At 38.9% G+C, this 15,971-nt stretch overlaps 1 protein-coding gene across 4 annotated transcripts in view; it reads right to left on the bottom strand.

Moving 5' to 3' along the window:
* The window catches only part of KIF18A (kinesin family member 18A), a 65,747-nt gene that overhangs the window by 22,484 nt on the left and 27,292 nt on the right, over positions 1-15,971 (bottom strand). For all 4 annotated transcript variants that reach the window (XR_016280933.1, XM_089521315.1, XM_089521317.1 and 1 more), the window contains one exon: positions 15,182-15,420. Coding sequence is in view for 3 of the 4 variants with exons in the window: in XM_089521315.1 (XP_089377441.1) it covers positions 15,182-15,420 (239 nt within the window). In the remaining variant the exon portion in view is untranslated. The remainder of the gene's footprint in view (positions 1-15,181; positions 15,421-15,971) is intronic.

The following is a 15,971-nucleotide window of genomic DNA, read 5'->3' as shown; positions in this document are numbered from 1 at the left end:
GGATAGAGGAAGGGATTGTGTGCCTCACCCCAATTTGTTAAGACTGCAGCCCTAGCCATCCTAGCCAATAGGAAGTAATGATGGGAGATGGAGTCATATTTCCTACCGAGGGACAGAACAAGTAAGAGAATGGGAAAAGGAGACAAAGGTTACCATGGAAAGTAGATATGGCTTATTCCAGTATCTTTCTAGTCTTCTTCCATCTTATAAGAAATCATTAAGTTATTCCCCTCTCTTATCATTTAGACCTCCTGTGTAGGTAGGGGCCTGGATTCAAGGGTCACTGGCAGCAGCCAGGATCTAAAGGCTGAAGCAAAGGAAAACAATGCCAAAGAACTTGTTGAACCGCTCTCTCTTTTATGACATAAGAACTTTTTCTTATTCTTTCCATGTTACTTCTGCCTCAGGTACCAAATTTTATGTTAAAGACGTAATGCCCAGGCATACATCCACTTGCTTAAGTGAGTTGTATCTGTATATCATAGAGATATTGAAAGACTCATATATCCAAGGCTCATTGACCATAAATGGCTCTTATGTGAAGGGCTTATTCTCCCTTACGAACCAGCATCTGCTTTCAGGAGAGGCCCTTTTCTCTGCCCCACCATCCTCATAGGTACATTTGGTAGGAACAAAGGAGAGGGCATGCCTAGTGACTATCCCAGGCTCTGGAATTCCCTTCCCACAGAAGCTAGACGGACACCATTCCTACTTTCTACAAACCAGTACAGATATTTCCAGCAGGCATTTGAGGAGTGACCATATAGGGCTATTTTACACAATGCACTGGACATTGCTAATTGGTGTGCTTGTGTGTGTATGTTTGTTTAATGATGAATGTTTTAATCTGATTTTTTAAAATAGTTTTAATCTCATTTTAGATCTTGTCTTGTAAATTTTTAATCGTGTCTTTTATTAATACCCCTTTGAGTCCCTAATTGGGAAAAGGGCAAGAAATACTACTACTACTGACGATGATGTTGACGCAGTCGGCCCTCCTTATCTATGGATTCTACATTCATGGAATCAACCATCCATGGGTTGAAAATATCTCCCACCCCTAAAAATAGTGCCAAAACACAAACCTAGATTTTGCTTTTTTTATATAAGGGACAGCATTTCACTATGACATTGTATAGAATAGGACCTGAACATCTACAGATTTTGGTGTCCACAGGATATCCTAGAACCAAACCACAGCAGATACCAAGAGTGCACTATAGTAGTAGTAGTAACAACAACACAAGACTGTGCACCTCCCCACTCATTCATGATTCCTATTGGTGTTAATTCCATTATTTGCTGATTTATACATTATAGCTTCCAAAAATAAATATTGTACCTCTAGAGACCAAATGCTCTGTCCTGAAAACACTGACATTCCAAAATCCAATGCCATCAGCCATTTCAACTTTGTAGTCATTGTTTTGAAATGTCCACAATATGTTTTGTCTTGGCAATCCAAACTTCCTAAACAGCAATAGCAATAGCAAGCACATTTCTATACTGCTTATCAGTGCACTTAAGCACTCCCTAAGCAGTTTACAAAGTGTAAGCTAATTGCCCCTAACAATCTGGGTACTCATTTTAGCAACCTCGGAAGAATGCAAGCCTGAGTTGAGCTTAAGCCCTTTCGCTGGTATTGAACTCGCAACCTTATGGTTTGTGAGTGGCTGCAGTACAGGCATTTAATCCCTGCGCCACCAGGGTTACATCTTAAAATATTAATTTATGAGGTGTTACTGTGAAAGTTTGTGTTTCGGGGAAACGCAGCAGTTGGCAGATGATAGATTTGCCTTTATACATTATAGCAGTGAGGTTCCACTTTTGGAAAGAAAAACAGGTTTGTTTACTGTAAGGCACTGGGGTTTTGCAAAATGTCCTAAGAGCAACTGGGAAGGAAGTCAGAGAGAAACATTTTGGTGAGGGTGCCAAGTTTTAGAAGCTTCTCCCAGTCCAAGTACTGAAACCACTTTTAAATTAACCGTAAATGTAAGCATTTAAACTATAAACCAAATAGGTAGAGAACACAAAAAGTATTGCTAGCATTAATAATTTGTTGAACTTCCTCACAGTGAGCCATATTTTATATTGTACTACAAGTACAATAATAAAAAGCAGATTGCAGGGATTCTATGTAGCAGAAATATAAGTCAGTAGGTAAGCAAAGTTCAGAAATTACTGATGTTATTAAAACTAAACCCAAAGCAAAACATACAATAAAATGATTGTTTGTTTGAAAAATGAAAGAACATCCTGGTTTATCCTGGTCTTAACAATTGCCTACATACTGGATTTAGAGAAGTCTGCCCTCTTATTGTTTGCTGGAATTTGTTCATGGGTAACTGACTTCAGTACAAAAAAGAGAGATGGCTTAATAGCACCTGGATGTAGGCTTTATTTCAGAAGAAGGAACTGGCAAAACCATCTCTGGGGTATTCATGCCTAAGAAAACCCTGTTCATGAGATGTCCATAAATCAACAGGTGACTGAACGTTATATATACACGTTTTATAATTGATTCTCACTGCAGTCATATACATGTTTACTGTTCAATAAATGTTAATGCACTCATTGGTATCTACATCCTAGTAAGCATACTTGGCATTCAAGTCTCAGCTTTCATTTCTCAGAATCAAGAAAGCTGATTAATATAAATAAGGGAGAAACCATGTATCCAAAGAACATAATGTCACTGTGTTATATTGAAGGCATGGAACATTTCAAAATCAACATAATCCCTTTTATGCAGCTGACTGGAAAATGTTGAATTAACTTTAAAAACTGTGGTGAGAACCATTCAAACCACTAGATACTATTAGACTCAGTAGCCCTACTCAATGCTGAGGAATGTTGAGACAGACAATCTGATAACATTTGGAGAGCCACATGATACCCATTCCTGCTTTAGAAAAAAATCTCTTCCAGAAATTAACTAGGGAAAAAATCTTGTATAATATTGATTTTGAGAACCAGCGTGGTATAATGGTTTAGGTACTGGAGTAGGACTCTGGGAGACCAGGATTGAAAATCCTACTCAGCCATGGGAACCCATTGGGTGGTTTTGGACTTGTTATACTCTCTCAGCCTCAAAGAAAAGCAATGGCAAACCTCTTCTGAATAAATCTTGCCAATATGACCCTGTGATAGGCTTATTTCAGGGTTACAATTAGTTAGAAACAACTAGAAGGCAGCGACAATATATTTAATCAACATTTCATGCTAGATGGATGACAACCAATTACTCAGGCAAGGTTCCACACTGTGCCATGTTCAGAAGGCTCTTAACTTTTGCACTGGCCTCTGTGCATGCAAGTATATGACTGGTTACATGTGTTTGTATTCTTTTTTGTGTCTTTGCCAGAGAAAAAGAGGGAAGTCTGAAAGTTTTCAACTCACTCAGGCTTGCACCTGTACTGCTATTCTATAACCTAGCACTGCATCTAATGCAGCCAGTAACTGCATGACTGAAGAAGGCTTTCGAGGGTTCAACAGCTCAAACTCAAAGCAGCAATGCTAAGCCATCCTTCTGACACTATCAACAATATTGTTTTCATTGCATTACCAACAATATTCTTATAACATGCAGCTGGATATTTGAACAAGTAGCAACCCCACAGTATTTAATTAGATCATGAAGGTTGGCTGAAATGCAAAGTCAGACAAGAAACAAAAATGTTTGCTTTCTGCGTATCTTTTTCACGTTGCACCACAACATGCAACCTACCAGAAAGAACCAACATCTTTCCATTTAGTCCCATGCTGATTAATTAGGCATTAAATATTCAAAAAAAGGTTTGAAGTTTTACCATCTGTTTTTAATTTCTACTAAGTGTGCTATGGGCAGGGGGAGGGAGAGCAAACAATACTGTTCATTTCAAGGCACCATTCCTTTACATATTTACCTGGAAGTAAGCTTCATTGCCTACAATGTTAATTAACATCTGAGTAAACATGCACATCCTGCGCATCCTAATATGTATTTTTAGCAAGCTTTTCTTATGACATACAAAATGGAGTTCAGCACAAAAGTATTCAAACAAATGAATCCTATCTGTTTCAATTAAGAACCTTTGGACAGCTTGGTGATGCTATGAAATCTCCACCAATAAGGAACTAATTTATCAAGTAGTGAGTATACAAATGCAAGAGGTAGCATGATATCAACTAATGTGAAAAGTGTGAAAGTAGTGTTTAGCAAACATGAGTCACAGCCTGCAAATGTAGGATTTATGTCAAAAAGACACTGATGAATGGGAGTAGTTCTAATTTGGTTTGGGACAAATATAATGGGTTGGGATTTTTCTTTTTCCAGAACCCATGCTAATACATGCATGAGGGGATATTTCTGGAATCTGTGTTAAATTAAGTCTGCTAGGTTGTTCAGCTAAAGTGAAATCAAATATTAATATATTCATTTCAATAAACATTTCTGGGCTTCCAGTGATTGATCCAATTACTCCACTAATCATAAATTTTGATTCTTTTAACAGCTGTCTGACTCACGGAATTCTGAGAGGCAAATGTTGCCTAGTGAATGAATTTTGGCTATTTAATATTCATGTGACCCAAAGGCGTTATTATACTGGGCAACTTAATGACATTCTTAAGGCAATAAATGCAATGTGAAGAAGCTACAAAACTGCTTGCAGCCTGAAGAATGGCAACATGGGCATTGGTGCCATTCAGTTACTCAAGAATAACAAAGCAGAGCAATTCATCAGTATGTGATGAAACTTACAGGTAAGAGAATGAGAAACTGATAATCCTGTGTTTGAAGTCAATAATTTGACTGTCACAAGAATTCCTAGCAATTAGCTCTCCTCAGTAATACATTGGCTTTGATTCTGGTCACTAGAGGAAGTAATGGATACTTTCCTCTGTCTTTAAAAATGGATTTCTCTTCTACTAATGCACAGCAAAGTAACAAAATGGGATACCTGAAACTATGCCAAGAACCTTCTCCTTCACAGAAATACCAGCAAGTGCTTGGCTGCAAGTGGAGTTCTTGCACACATCTCACACATAGAGGGAGCATGGATCACACCATCAATCAAAACCCTATACATGAGCCTGGCATGTCACTCTTAAGTTGGAACTTGTGTTTTACTTGACTTGTATAATAATTTATGCTGCACTCAATGGCATGAGTTAACTACCACAGCTGTGTATGATTTTGCAATCTGTTATAAACTCACACTCATTTAGCCAAAAGTTAGCTCTCTCTCCATCTTTTCCCCTCTTTGTCTTTTCGGAAAAGTCATTTATATGAAACCAAAGTTGTTTAAAAGCAAAGCAAGATGTTATTCCACAGACAGGTTTCAACTCTTATTCACATCCAAGAGCTACTGAAATTTTTTAACAAAGCTTTGAAGTCTCCAATGAGGTAAGATAGGGAGTGCGGATGGATTCAACCAAGCACACCCACCACAGATAGCCCACTCCATTCCCACTCCCATGGGCAGGAAAAGTCTCTTAAAACCCTTAAATGTTTGGGGAAGCAAGCTACCACATTTGAGCAAGTTAGAAATCAAAGTGTTATTGAGTTCCATGTGACTGTCACTTAACATGCTGAAGCTATCACAGAAAGCTACTTCAATGGCATGGCAATTTGCACGTGTACTTCAGTTGGATGATATTCCAATTGAATTGCTACAATCCATATAGACAGAATCAACTCTAGTTCTAACTAAAATCTGCCAACAAATATGGAAAATGGGACAATGGCTAAAAGATTGGAAATGATCAATATACATTCCCATTCACAAAAAAGGTGACACAAAAGATTGCAATAACTACAAGACCAGTGCATTGATTTCTCATGCAAGTAAAGTTACATTGAAAATTATCAGCAGAGACTCCTATCACCTATGGAGCAAGGAATCCCAGAGGTGCAAGCAGGGTTCAGGAAAGGAAAAGGCACTAGGGATCAGATTGCAGGCATACAATGGATAATGGAGTGCTCCAGAGAATTTGGTTTGGCAATGGAATTAATTGCTTGGAAAGGTGGATTGGTCTCCTTCTTTGGATGTCTTCAAAAAGAAGCTGCACAGCTACCTGTTGGGAATGCTTTAGCTGCAGATCCTACATTAAGCAGGTGGCAGGACCTGATGCCCATAGGACCGCTTTCAACTCTATGAACTTTATCGCACCAGGTTCTCGGCCCGGCCCGGCAGGAAACGGAACGAGTGGGGGACGGATTTGACCGCACACACCCGTCCCTCATTCGTTCCGTTCCCCCTCTCTTCCCTTCTCATTCTGTTCCAGAGGGAACGCTTTTTGAGAACTGTTCAGAACAGTTCTCAAAAATTTCCCCCTCTGGAACGGATTAAGAACGGAAGAGAGGGGGAACGGAACGAATGAGGGACGGGTGCGTGCGGTAAAATCCGTCCCCCACTCGTTCTGCACTCGTCCCTGCTCCTTCCGTTCCGTCCTCAGAACGGAACGGAAGGACGCAGAGCGATAATCTTCTATGTTTTTATCGTTCTGCTCACTCCCATTTAGAGTCTTGGAAACCAATATCCTAGCATCTCCTCCTTGATAACCTCCGTACCAGTTGTTTCTTAGTCAATTCATGATAGCTGTTCAATTGCCCCACCACATGTTTTGGCATTGCTCTTCTTTGCCATCTTGAAGTTTATTTATTATTTATTTATTTGGAGTATTTATACCCCGCTCTTCAGCAACAAAGGCTCTCAGAGCAGCTTACTTTTTTTTTTTTTAATTAGAGAGTTCCCTGTCCTCAGAGTTACAATCTAAAATGACATGACACAAAAGGAGAAGGGAATGGTGGTGGGGATGTTTTCTCCCTTTAAGATCACCTGGTGCCTTTGTTCTGTCTCCTGCTCTCATCCTTATCTTCCTTGACAAGACTATTATAGGACCACTTTTTCTGTACCTTCCAATACTACCTAAGTCTCTAGTCTTACACACAGTCAGTTTATCAGGCCCTGCCCAGTCTCTGCTGAAGCTAGAATAATAAACTGCCCCAGTCAAGCCTCTGCAGTGTCTGTGCACCATTTAGCAGGTTTCTGGAAATTTTAATCTTACAATTTTATTAGAATTTCCAATAAAGCAGTAAAAAAAAATCTTAACTGTACAAAAGAAACTGGGCAAAATCACTACACACATTTGGATGCAACATTATTTTAACACCAAACATCCCAGAAACTGATTTTTGTAAAAGCCCTTTTTGTAAAATATTCCCAATTGGTGAATATTTACCTGGTGCTTAAGGTTATGTTTTACAAAAGCATTTCCAAACTATATCAGACAAGGTCCTGCCCAAACATTTCCCCTGTTCCCTAAGCCATACCTTCCATCCAGAAAACAGGCTGACAAACTGAGACCATAATTTAATCTGGACAGGATATACAAAGACAGCAGCCACAAGAGGCTCTTTCATACAACACATTCATACCATCAGGATTCCTTTTTAACTCTTATGGCAACAAGTCTATGAAATCCTAGGATTTGCAGTATATGGAAGGGTATTTAGAATTCTCAACCTATGAGCTCTAAAGCCTTGCAAAACTGCAAACCTCAGGATCCCACCGGATACAGTCATGGTTGTTAATGGGGAATCCTAGTGTTAGAGTTGTAAAGTGAAAGAACCCAAGATCTATAGTGACTGGCGTTTCTTTCATCACTATTGAACGAGTCACCAAAATTTACCTAACTCGGGTAATATTAAAAGAGGAATGCCTTACAAAGTATAAGTATATGAAGTGTACTGTAAATATAAGTGACATACATTTAAATTTTTCTTATTTTCTGGACAAGAAAATTATTTGCATATATTTATACCTTAGTAGGTCTCTGCACACTCTCTCACATGCACACATGTACACTCATTGATTAGAGATCTGCTGCCATACCACTGGAAGATTTAATTCTTTTCTTAGCAACATCTTGCCTGTAATTACAGGTTGGAGCTAATGTAGCTTCACATTCTACAGCAGTTAAGTTGCAGACATTCTTGGTACCGAGCCTAACTAGCTCCCTCCTGCTGAGATTCATTACAGTTAAGCTTACATTTCATTACATTGGTGATTTGTTCATTAAGAATTGTTCTTTCTCCTGCTTCCACCTAAATCATTTTATGCTGGGGGCTCTTAACCTGAGACCCAGATGGCTTCAAGGGGTGCAAATACTAAGAGAAACAGTTATTTTTGTCCTTCAGTTTCCTTGCCGTTACTTTGAAAATGGCGCTAAGGTATTTCCCCCGCCTCAGGATGAGGCCCATAGACTTCATCAGATTCTCAAAGTGGTCTATGAGCCAGAAAAGGTTAAGGAAGTCTGGTTCATGCCATTGCCATGAATATCAATGATGCAAATGTCTACCCTGTTTTGTTTTGAAAAAACCATACACATTACTCATGATTTAAATGCTCTCTATTTTTATTCATTTTTCCAACCAAAATATCTAGTCTATTTTACAGTTGCCCTTCTTTATTAGCATTCAAAACAAAATGCAAGTGGTGCTTTTGACATTTGTTTTTGCTTTATTATCAAAATTGATATGGGGCTGAAATCCAGAGATACCTCACTGCAAATGGAAAAGCTCCTTCCACTGATGGAGCAACCTGGGCTCTGCAGTGGAGGATGGGCTAAAGTGACACTCCTTCCCATTGCAACCTCCACAACTTCCTTACTCATGGTTCTGGAGTATTTTCACAGAATCATAGAGTTGGAAAGGACCTCAAGGGCCATCACCTCTATGAGGTAGACAAAAACGAAGAAGGAACCAATGATAAAAACTGCACTTCTGTGTGGGGCCACAAGGTTTGTGCAGTCAGGTTCCATGCTACACTGAAACTAGCTTCTTAGCAGTTTGTAATCCACCCTTATACTCTAAATGAAATAAGACAACTAATTAAAAAAAAATCAATTCAGTAAATATCAGACTGAGTAAAAATACACCTTTGTAGACCTGAACATCTCCTCCATTCAATGCATGTTCTGTTATATACATTGCCTGCTCTACCACCTCTTCCCCCCCCCCCCACCAGTGCTTTTTGCTTTGTAATTAAAGGAACAGTTATATTGTATGGCGGGAACCCTGGCCCTGAAACTACAAAACTGAAAGATTTTTCCAAATCACAACATTTTGTGGAGAATTCAGGGAAAGATATTTTTACTTAGGAACTGACTCAAATTTTTATTTTAAACAGTGGGGCTGGAGGCCTTTGGGGATCTCCTGCAGGCTTGGGGTAGTATGTAAAATGGGTGCCCAGAGAGATTGCCACATCCTTGGCTTACATTTTGTGGAGGCAGTGTGTGTACATAGTTGAAGCAGGACTGAAGGAGGAATGGTAGCGGAAGACGATTTTAGCTATCAGGCCTTCTATTGTCTTTGCTGCCACCATACATATTATCCCTCTTCTAAGAATACACGGAGCCTTCAAAATGGTTCTGAATTCTAATATAGCAGATTTGATTATCTCCCCCCCCCCGCCCCCATAATATCATGCAAAAAGGATTTAGTCTAAACCTTGCACCACTTTTTTTTTTTGGGGGGGGGGGATTTCCCTTTAGAGCAATAAGAAAGATGGGGCAGAGAGAAGAACCTTCTTTTTTCCTGGAATGATCAGCTTCAGGTGTTCATGGAAGTAACCCACAAATATGAGATTGGTCTAATATGAACTGCTGTTTGTGCTTTCTGCAACCCTTCCCCTGGGAGGTTGGTATCATATTGTACTGTGGAACAGGCTGAAGTAACAAAAGTCTTCCACATGATTTCTGCCTGCCCCCATGCTCAGTGTAAAAAGTACAGGTTGAGTCTCCCTTCTTGGGAATTCTAAAATATTCCAAAAACCAAAACTTTTTTCATGGGTGGCTGAGATAGTGACACTTTTGCTTTCTGATGGGTCAATATACAAAACAAAAAAATGTTTCATGCACAAAATTATTAAAAATATTTTATAAAATTACCTTCAGGATCTAGGTATAAGGTGTAGATGAAACATAAATGAATTTAGTGTTAGATTTAGTGTTAGATCCTCAAGATATCTCATTATGTAAGCATATGCAAATACAGGTATGACAAAATCCAAAAAAATCCGAAACCAAAAACACCTCTGGTCCCAAGCATTTTGGATAAGAGAGACTCAACCCGTACTACCAATGTAATTTTCTTCTGTGTCCTAGATGCTGTTTTCCAAGCTTTCTCAAATTTCATGAGAAATCTGTGTAACTTTGTGCTGATGAGAGTCCTTTCCTCATTTTAGGGATATTCTTTGTTGAGGATCTGCTTTTGAAACTTACCTAGAAAGAGTAAGCTGTCAGGAAAAGGAACACTGGGGATGGGTGGCAAGTAGGCCAATCAGATGTTTCTGTTAGGCTACACAGCATGTTGGAACTACACACAGGAGTTTAGGAAATGCTTATATCGGAGTGGGTGGGCATGCTGTGGGATCAGTCTTTTGCTCAGAAGTTGCTGGAAATCTACTTCTCTTTTTTGAAAAGACCCTTTGGAGAAGAAAATGCATGAACACCTTGCTTTAAAGGGCAATTCACACGTTTGGAAGCTTCCAGAAACAATTCTAGCATTTCAGTAAATATTTTTCAGGGTGGGTAGGAGGCTACATGTCACACATGACAAGTTGAATTACTCAACATTTATTTTATAAATGCCATATCCTATTATTACCTTTACTGTGCATTGCAAGGTAATGAAGAGATGTAAACAACACTAAATATTATGAACTTGCCATGAAGTAAGTCATTATTCACCAAGATATTAACATTAGATGGCTTTATTGATACTAGATAATATAGCTAGCATTTATGGACATAATTATAGTTCTTATGAAGAGGAAGACACTAGCAAAAACCCCAAAAAACTTCCAAATTACTTACTCTTAAGAACCAATCTGCACATGTGAACAAAGCAGTATACTACATATGCTAGCAAGCTGAGCTAATGCACACACATTCTTCCCGTTTGATTCCCAAGATACATGTTATTTTATTAAAAGTATATTGTAGAAATACTTTATACTGAACATAAATGAAACATTATAATTGGGTTATCCAAATATGGAGAATGTTGTAAGGTATCTGAAACATTTTAACAGACATATTTATAAATTATTGTGCACATATGTGTTTGTATATTTTTATTTAAATGTAAATATTATATTGTGTACATACACTTTAGTGTCTGTAAATTCATAAATAAATTGAGTTTAGTGCCCACAGTCTAGTGCCAAGAAAATGGGAAAAATTTGGAAACAGGATTGCTGCTGTGTTGACAAGTAAAGCCCATGCAATTATGCTATAAGTGAAATATGGATTGTAAAATAAGAAATAATGACCACTGTATAACAGGTGGCCAGTGTTTTTCTGCCTCTGTGCACAAAACCCCATTTCCTGTCCAACATCTTGAAGAGATTATGAACTAAAGCAAATGAATAAAAATAAAAATCAATGAACCAAAAAGGTGTGATGGGATCGATAGAAAGCACTGTTGGAAAATTTGCTTATTTTAGATTTAGATTTTAGATGGACCAGCTCTTTCTAATAGCCACCAAGCTCCTGCCCTGACAAGAATGAGTTCTCTCACGAAACAATTTCTGTAACTAATCACATATTCTGTGGTGGATCTATAAGCAAAACCAGAATAGAACAAAGCACTGACCCCTTCTAGGAGCACAGTTGTTCTCTTGTTCATGATAGGGTATTTTCTTATCCAGGATTAGATAGCAGGGGTTGTATCCAACGGTTCCTTTCATCCATAGAAGCCTCTTTGAGCTATCAGAGCCTCCATGAATGGAAGTAATGTAAGTATTTCCAAAGTACTTACAAAAACAGGTTTTGAAAATGTGTGCCTCCACAAAAGCTTATTTGCCTTTCAGTTATTGTAGACAACCCTGGAACATAATGTTTGGCCTTACCATTGCTCCATTTGAAACTGAGAGTGCATTGTAGAATGGGAGAGGTAAATGCCTGGGGGGAGAGGGGAGGGAATAGGCACCAGGAACAATTTGGACCCCTCCCCAGTTTTTTATCCTCACAACTTTATTTCCAGCAAAAATTGGAAAAATCAGATTATGGATCTTTTTCTTTTAGAATGATGAACAAAACATTATAGACAAGTTGTTTGTATATGTACTCCCTCCAAACTGTTTCTAGAACTATGGTATGGAACAGCAACACGAATGTTAGACAATTTACAGGATCTGATCATGGCAATTCTTGTTCTTGGTTTCTTCTTCTCTATACTTTTTAGGGGAATTAATGCTTTATGCCAGCTTCACACTATGGAGAACTATGGAATGCTTTCACTCAGTTTTACTAATATTGATTTTTTGGGGTCTGTTTTTAATAAACTTAGGGCCAGAACAGACTGGCAGCTTCAGCCAAGCTGGCTTGGGTGTATGGTGTTTATACGTGCCACGCCCCCAAGTCGCCCAGAAGTTGCATTGGCGATTACATGCTGGGCAGTTTCTGGGCGACTGGGGGATGTAGGGTTTAGATACCACATGCCTCCAAGCCGGCTGGAAGCCGGCTGAAGCTGTGGTGGGATGTCTTCAATCCACCCAATAGGAGCAGCTCTTTGGGCTGTGGTGTGTGGTTGCCACAGCGCCAATCCAGCTTTGTCGGGGTGGCTTCAAGCCACTCCTTCAGGACTGCCTGTTCAGCCCCTAACAGAACAAAAAAGCTTCCTTATGGTTTCTGGATCTTGTAGTTCTGTTCGTAACAGAGAATTTTTTAAAAACATTTTATATTTGTAATTATTGTTTATAGTACACATTTACCATACCAAGCACGTTAATTTTATGCCAAGCAAAACTGTATAACTGTATTATACCATGTACAGTGCACCCTCTCCATACAGATTCCCCGCGTAAGGCAAGGCTCCACTGTACATAATACGTTTTATTTTCCTGAAATAACAAAGTACCTTTCAATATGTAAAGCAGGTTAATATCACAATTTTCAATTTTACTAAAGATTTCATTTTTTTTCCAAGGGGGAGGGAAAAACAAATCATTTCCCCCCAGGCTTCAAAATTTTTGGAAATTTTACATCTCTGTAGCACATCCAAAAATCCCTGCCCGTGGGTTTTGCTGAGAAACAGAATTATATTGAAGCATTCAGGGAAGTTTGGTTATCAGTGTTCAGCTTCAGAGTAGTTCCTTCATCTGTGATGAAATTCTATTCAGTGGTTGACCTTCCTTGAATTATAGAATATCAAAGTTCCCTTAAAATCACCAGCTTCAGAGGTACAACCCCACCACCACCAATTCTCCTTCCTCCGAACAACTGTATAAAATCAAGTTTTCTGAATAAAAAGGTGGTAATCACTGATTGGGGGTATCCGTTTTAAACAAATTTTACAAAAATATAGTTTATATTTTCTATAGATAGGCATCATACAATTTTGATGCAAAATCTTTTAGCTTTTATATGAAGTCAGTGGTCATTATTTTTAGTTTTGAGTATAAGTGTGTTGTTGTACCTACAAATAGAGTTAAATTCAATCAGAGTTAACAAATGGCTCCTATCCATTAGGGGGGAGCCTTGCTTGTCATTCCAAGACAGCTGCTGCCTCTCAGTTATTACAATGAGAAGCAGATTTTAAACTCCAGAGGAATTCAGAAAGGATGGTAATGAAGCATTAATGTGCAGAGATCTCTCTAAATGATTATCTGGATCAAGACTTGTGCCAACACTCCCCTCCTCTTTTGATGATCTGGAACAAAACTATATACAGATTCACTCACTTCAATGCCTAGCCTAGAACTGACATTTTTGTAAGGCATTGTCAATGATAAATTTGCAACCACTATAAAAGAGCCAACTTTTGTGTGCTGATGTAATTTCCTTGGTTTTTTAGGGGAAGGTATCCTTGTGCCATCACTGGCCAGGCCTTGAATCCTGCTAGGACCTTAAATATGACTTTAAAAAAGAAAGAAAGAAAGAAAGAACAAAGGAAAGAAAGAAGATTCTATTTCTCCAGTTTTCAGTTACTGAGGTGGACCCCGACACAAACACTCTAATATTTCCTTATCTATCTGTTACCCCCCTTTTTTTTTTGCACTTGCAGTCTTGCCTTAACACAACAAGTCTTTTCAAAATAAAGTAACAGTACTAGTAGTTTTATGCCTCTACTAAGATGGGAGATATGTGGCACTGAGGAAGTCTGTTCCTCCTCTCCATCACTAATATCTGTGTAAGAGTGGACTGGTGGTCAAAGGAAGACAGGGAAACACACCCAAAGAGTGGTTGCAATTCTGGATGAATGGAGAAGATATAAAAGGTGTACAGGTTCCTACAATTAGTACTGTCCCTTCTCCACCAAAATTCAACTAACAAGGAAAAGGACCAACTTCACCACCACATTCACAGTTTACAGACAGGTCATCTGCTTGGACATACAATTCAAGAAATTTTCAATTTACAAAATGGTATGGCTTTTCCTTTCCCTAGATATTACTCTTTGCTTTCTGTCTACCACCATTCCCTCTTCAGCTACCTAGAAATGGAAGTAGGGAACACATTCCTCAGTGTTGGTCCCAATAATGTCAGGATGTTCTCATTCTGAGATAAGTTTGCTGTACCAAGGCAGACTGTAGCAAGAAAAGCAAGAGAGGGTGAAAACCAAGTGCAGAAACAGAAACTGGGGAATTTGTGCCTCCAGCTTCCTCCCATCTTCAAAAACAAAACTTCACTTTAATTATTGTACCAGCCAAAGATCAGAATCATTGGTGAGGGAAAACACAACAGTCAGCTGAGAATCAGGAGTTACTGGGGAAAACTGAATCATGATACCCTAATCTGGTCAGTCGACAGGAAGATTTTTTAGGTCTCTCTCTAGGACTGCACTTTTTAGTTAATAAAACATTTTTACAGAGTGTCTGTAACAGCTAGCACAGACTTCCACAACATGGATTCTTTCAGGTGTTTTGGCCTACAACTCTCACCATCCCTGACTAGTGGGCATACTGTCTGGAGCCAATGCAAGATGTTAGTGAAAGTGTCTGGAAAACTGGGGAAGGGTGATTTATTTCTTCTGTGTATAGGTAGTGATTGTGCCACTGTTAACACCACATGAAAGTCTAAAATTTAGGATGCATTTGCATTAGTTAAATTTGGTGACTATTAATCTGTTCCTGAATCAATAGTTTTCTATGAAATATACTTTTTATACACAGAAAGGCTGTTATGTACTTACGGCAAGGAGTATTCTGATAGCTCACAAGTTCAGGAAATGCCATGACAGCAGACATCATTGGCTGATCATTTTGTTTTGGTTCTTCCTCACCCATCTGATCAGCCCAAACTACAGCTTTCTCTCTATGAATTAACTGTTCAAACTCCCTGAAGTCATCTTCAGTGACACCATTTGCTAATCCTGCATTTTTGAGATTAACATATTGCTTCCTTAGAACTGGAAGAGCGGCACTTAGCATTCTGGGGGGAGGGGAGACAGAAGAAAAACAGTAATATAGTTATACATTTAAGCGCAGTGCTTCTCAATTATTTTCTGTCATGCCCCCCCTAGGAAGAAGAAAACATTTCGCGCCCCCCGCGCAACTGTAAATAGTATCATTTGTCTATAAAATTGTTATAAGTACTGTATCCTTACGGAGCCTCGCGCCCCCCTTTACGGAGCCTTGCGCCCCCCCTGGGGGGCGTGCCCCACTATTTGAGAAGTACTGATTTAAGGGAACATTGTGTCCTGTTATCATGTAAATTTTATTTAAGTAACTAGCATGTATGTGTGAACACATACACATTCTGTATCTAGAAAATTTACACAAATATTACTATGAGGGAGGTAAAGGATTCAAATAATTTCACTCTTTTGGAATAACACAAGGCATGCATATTTCCCATGTTAGGCAGCACAGGCTAATCACAAACTGGCTAGACTCTTTCTAGTGATTTACTCTGGTGGAGCACTCTGACATGTCAGTTAGGCACTTTTTAGGATAATGCATAGTAGCAGCAGAGAAATACCA

This window comes from Sceloporus occidentalis, unplaced genomic scaffold (assembly GCF_023333645.1).
Source record: "Sceloporus occidentalis isolate IW3139 unplaced genomic scaffold, rSceOcc1.0.p SCAF_4, whole genome shotgun sequence".
Lineage (NCBI taxonomy): Eukaryota > Metazoa > Chordata > Lepidosauria > Squamata > Phrynosomatidae > Sceloporus > Sceloporus occidentalis.
Note: the sequence above shows the minus strand (reverse complement) of the source record. Positions and strands in the feature narration are given on the sequence as shown.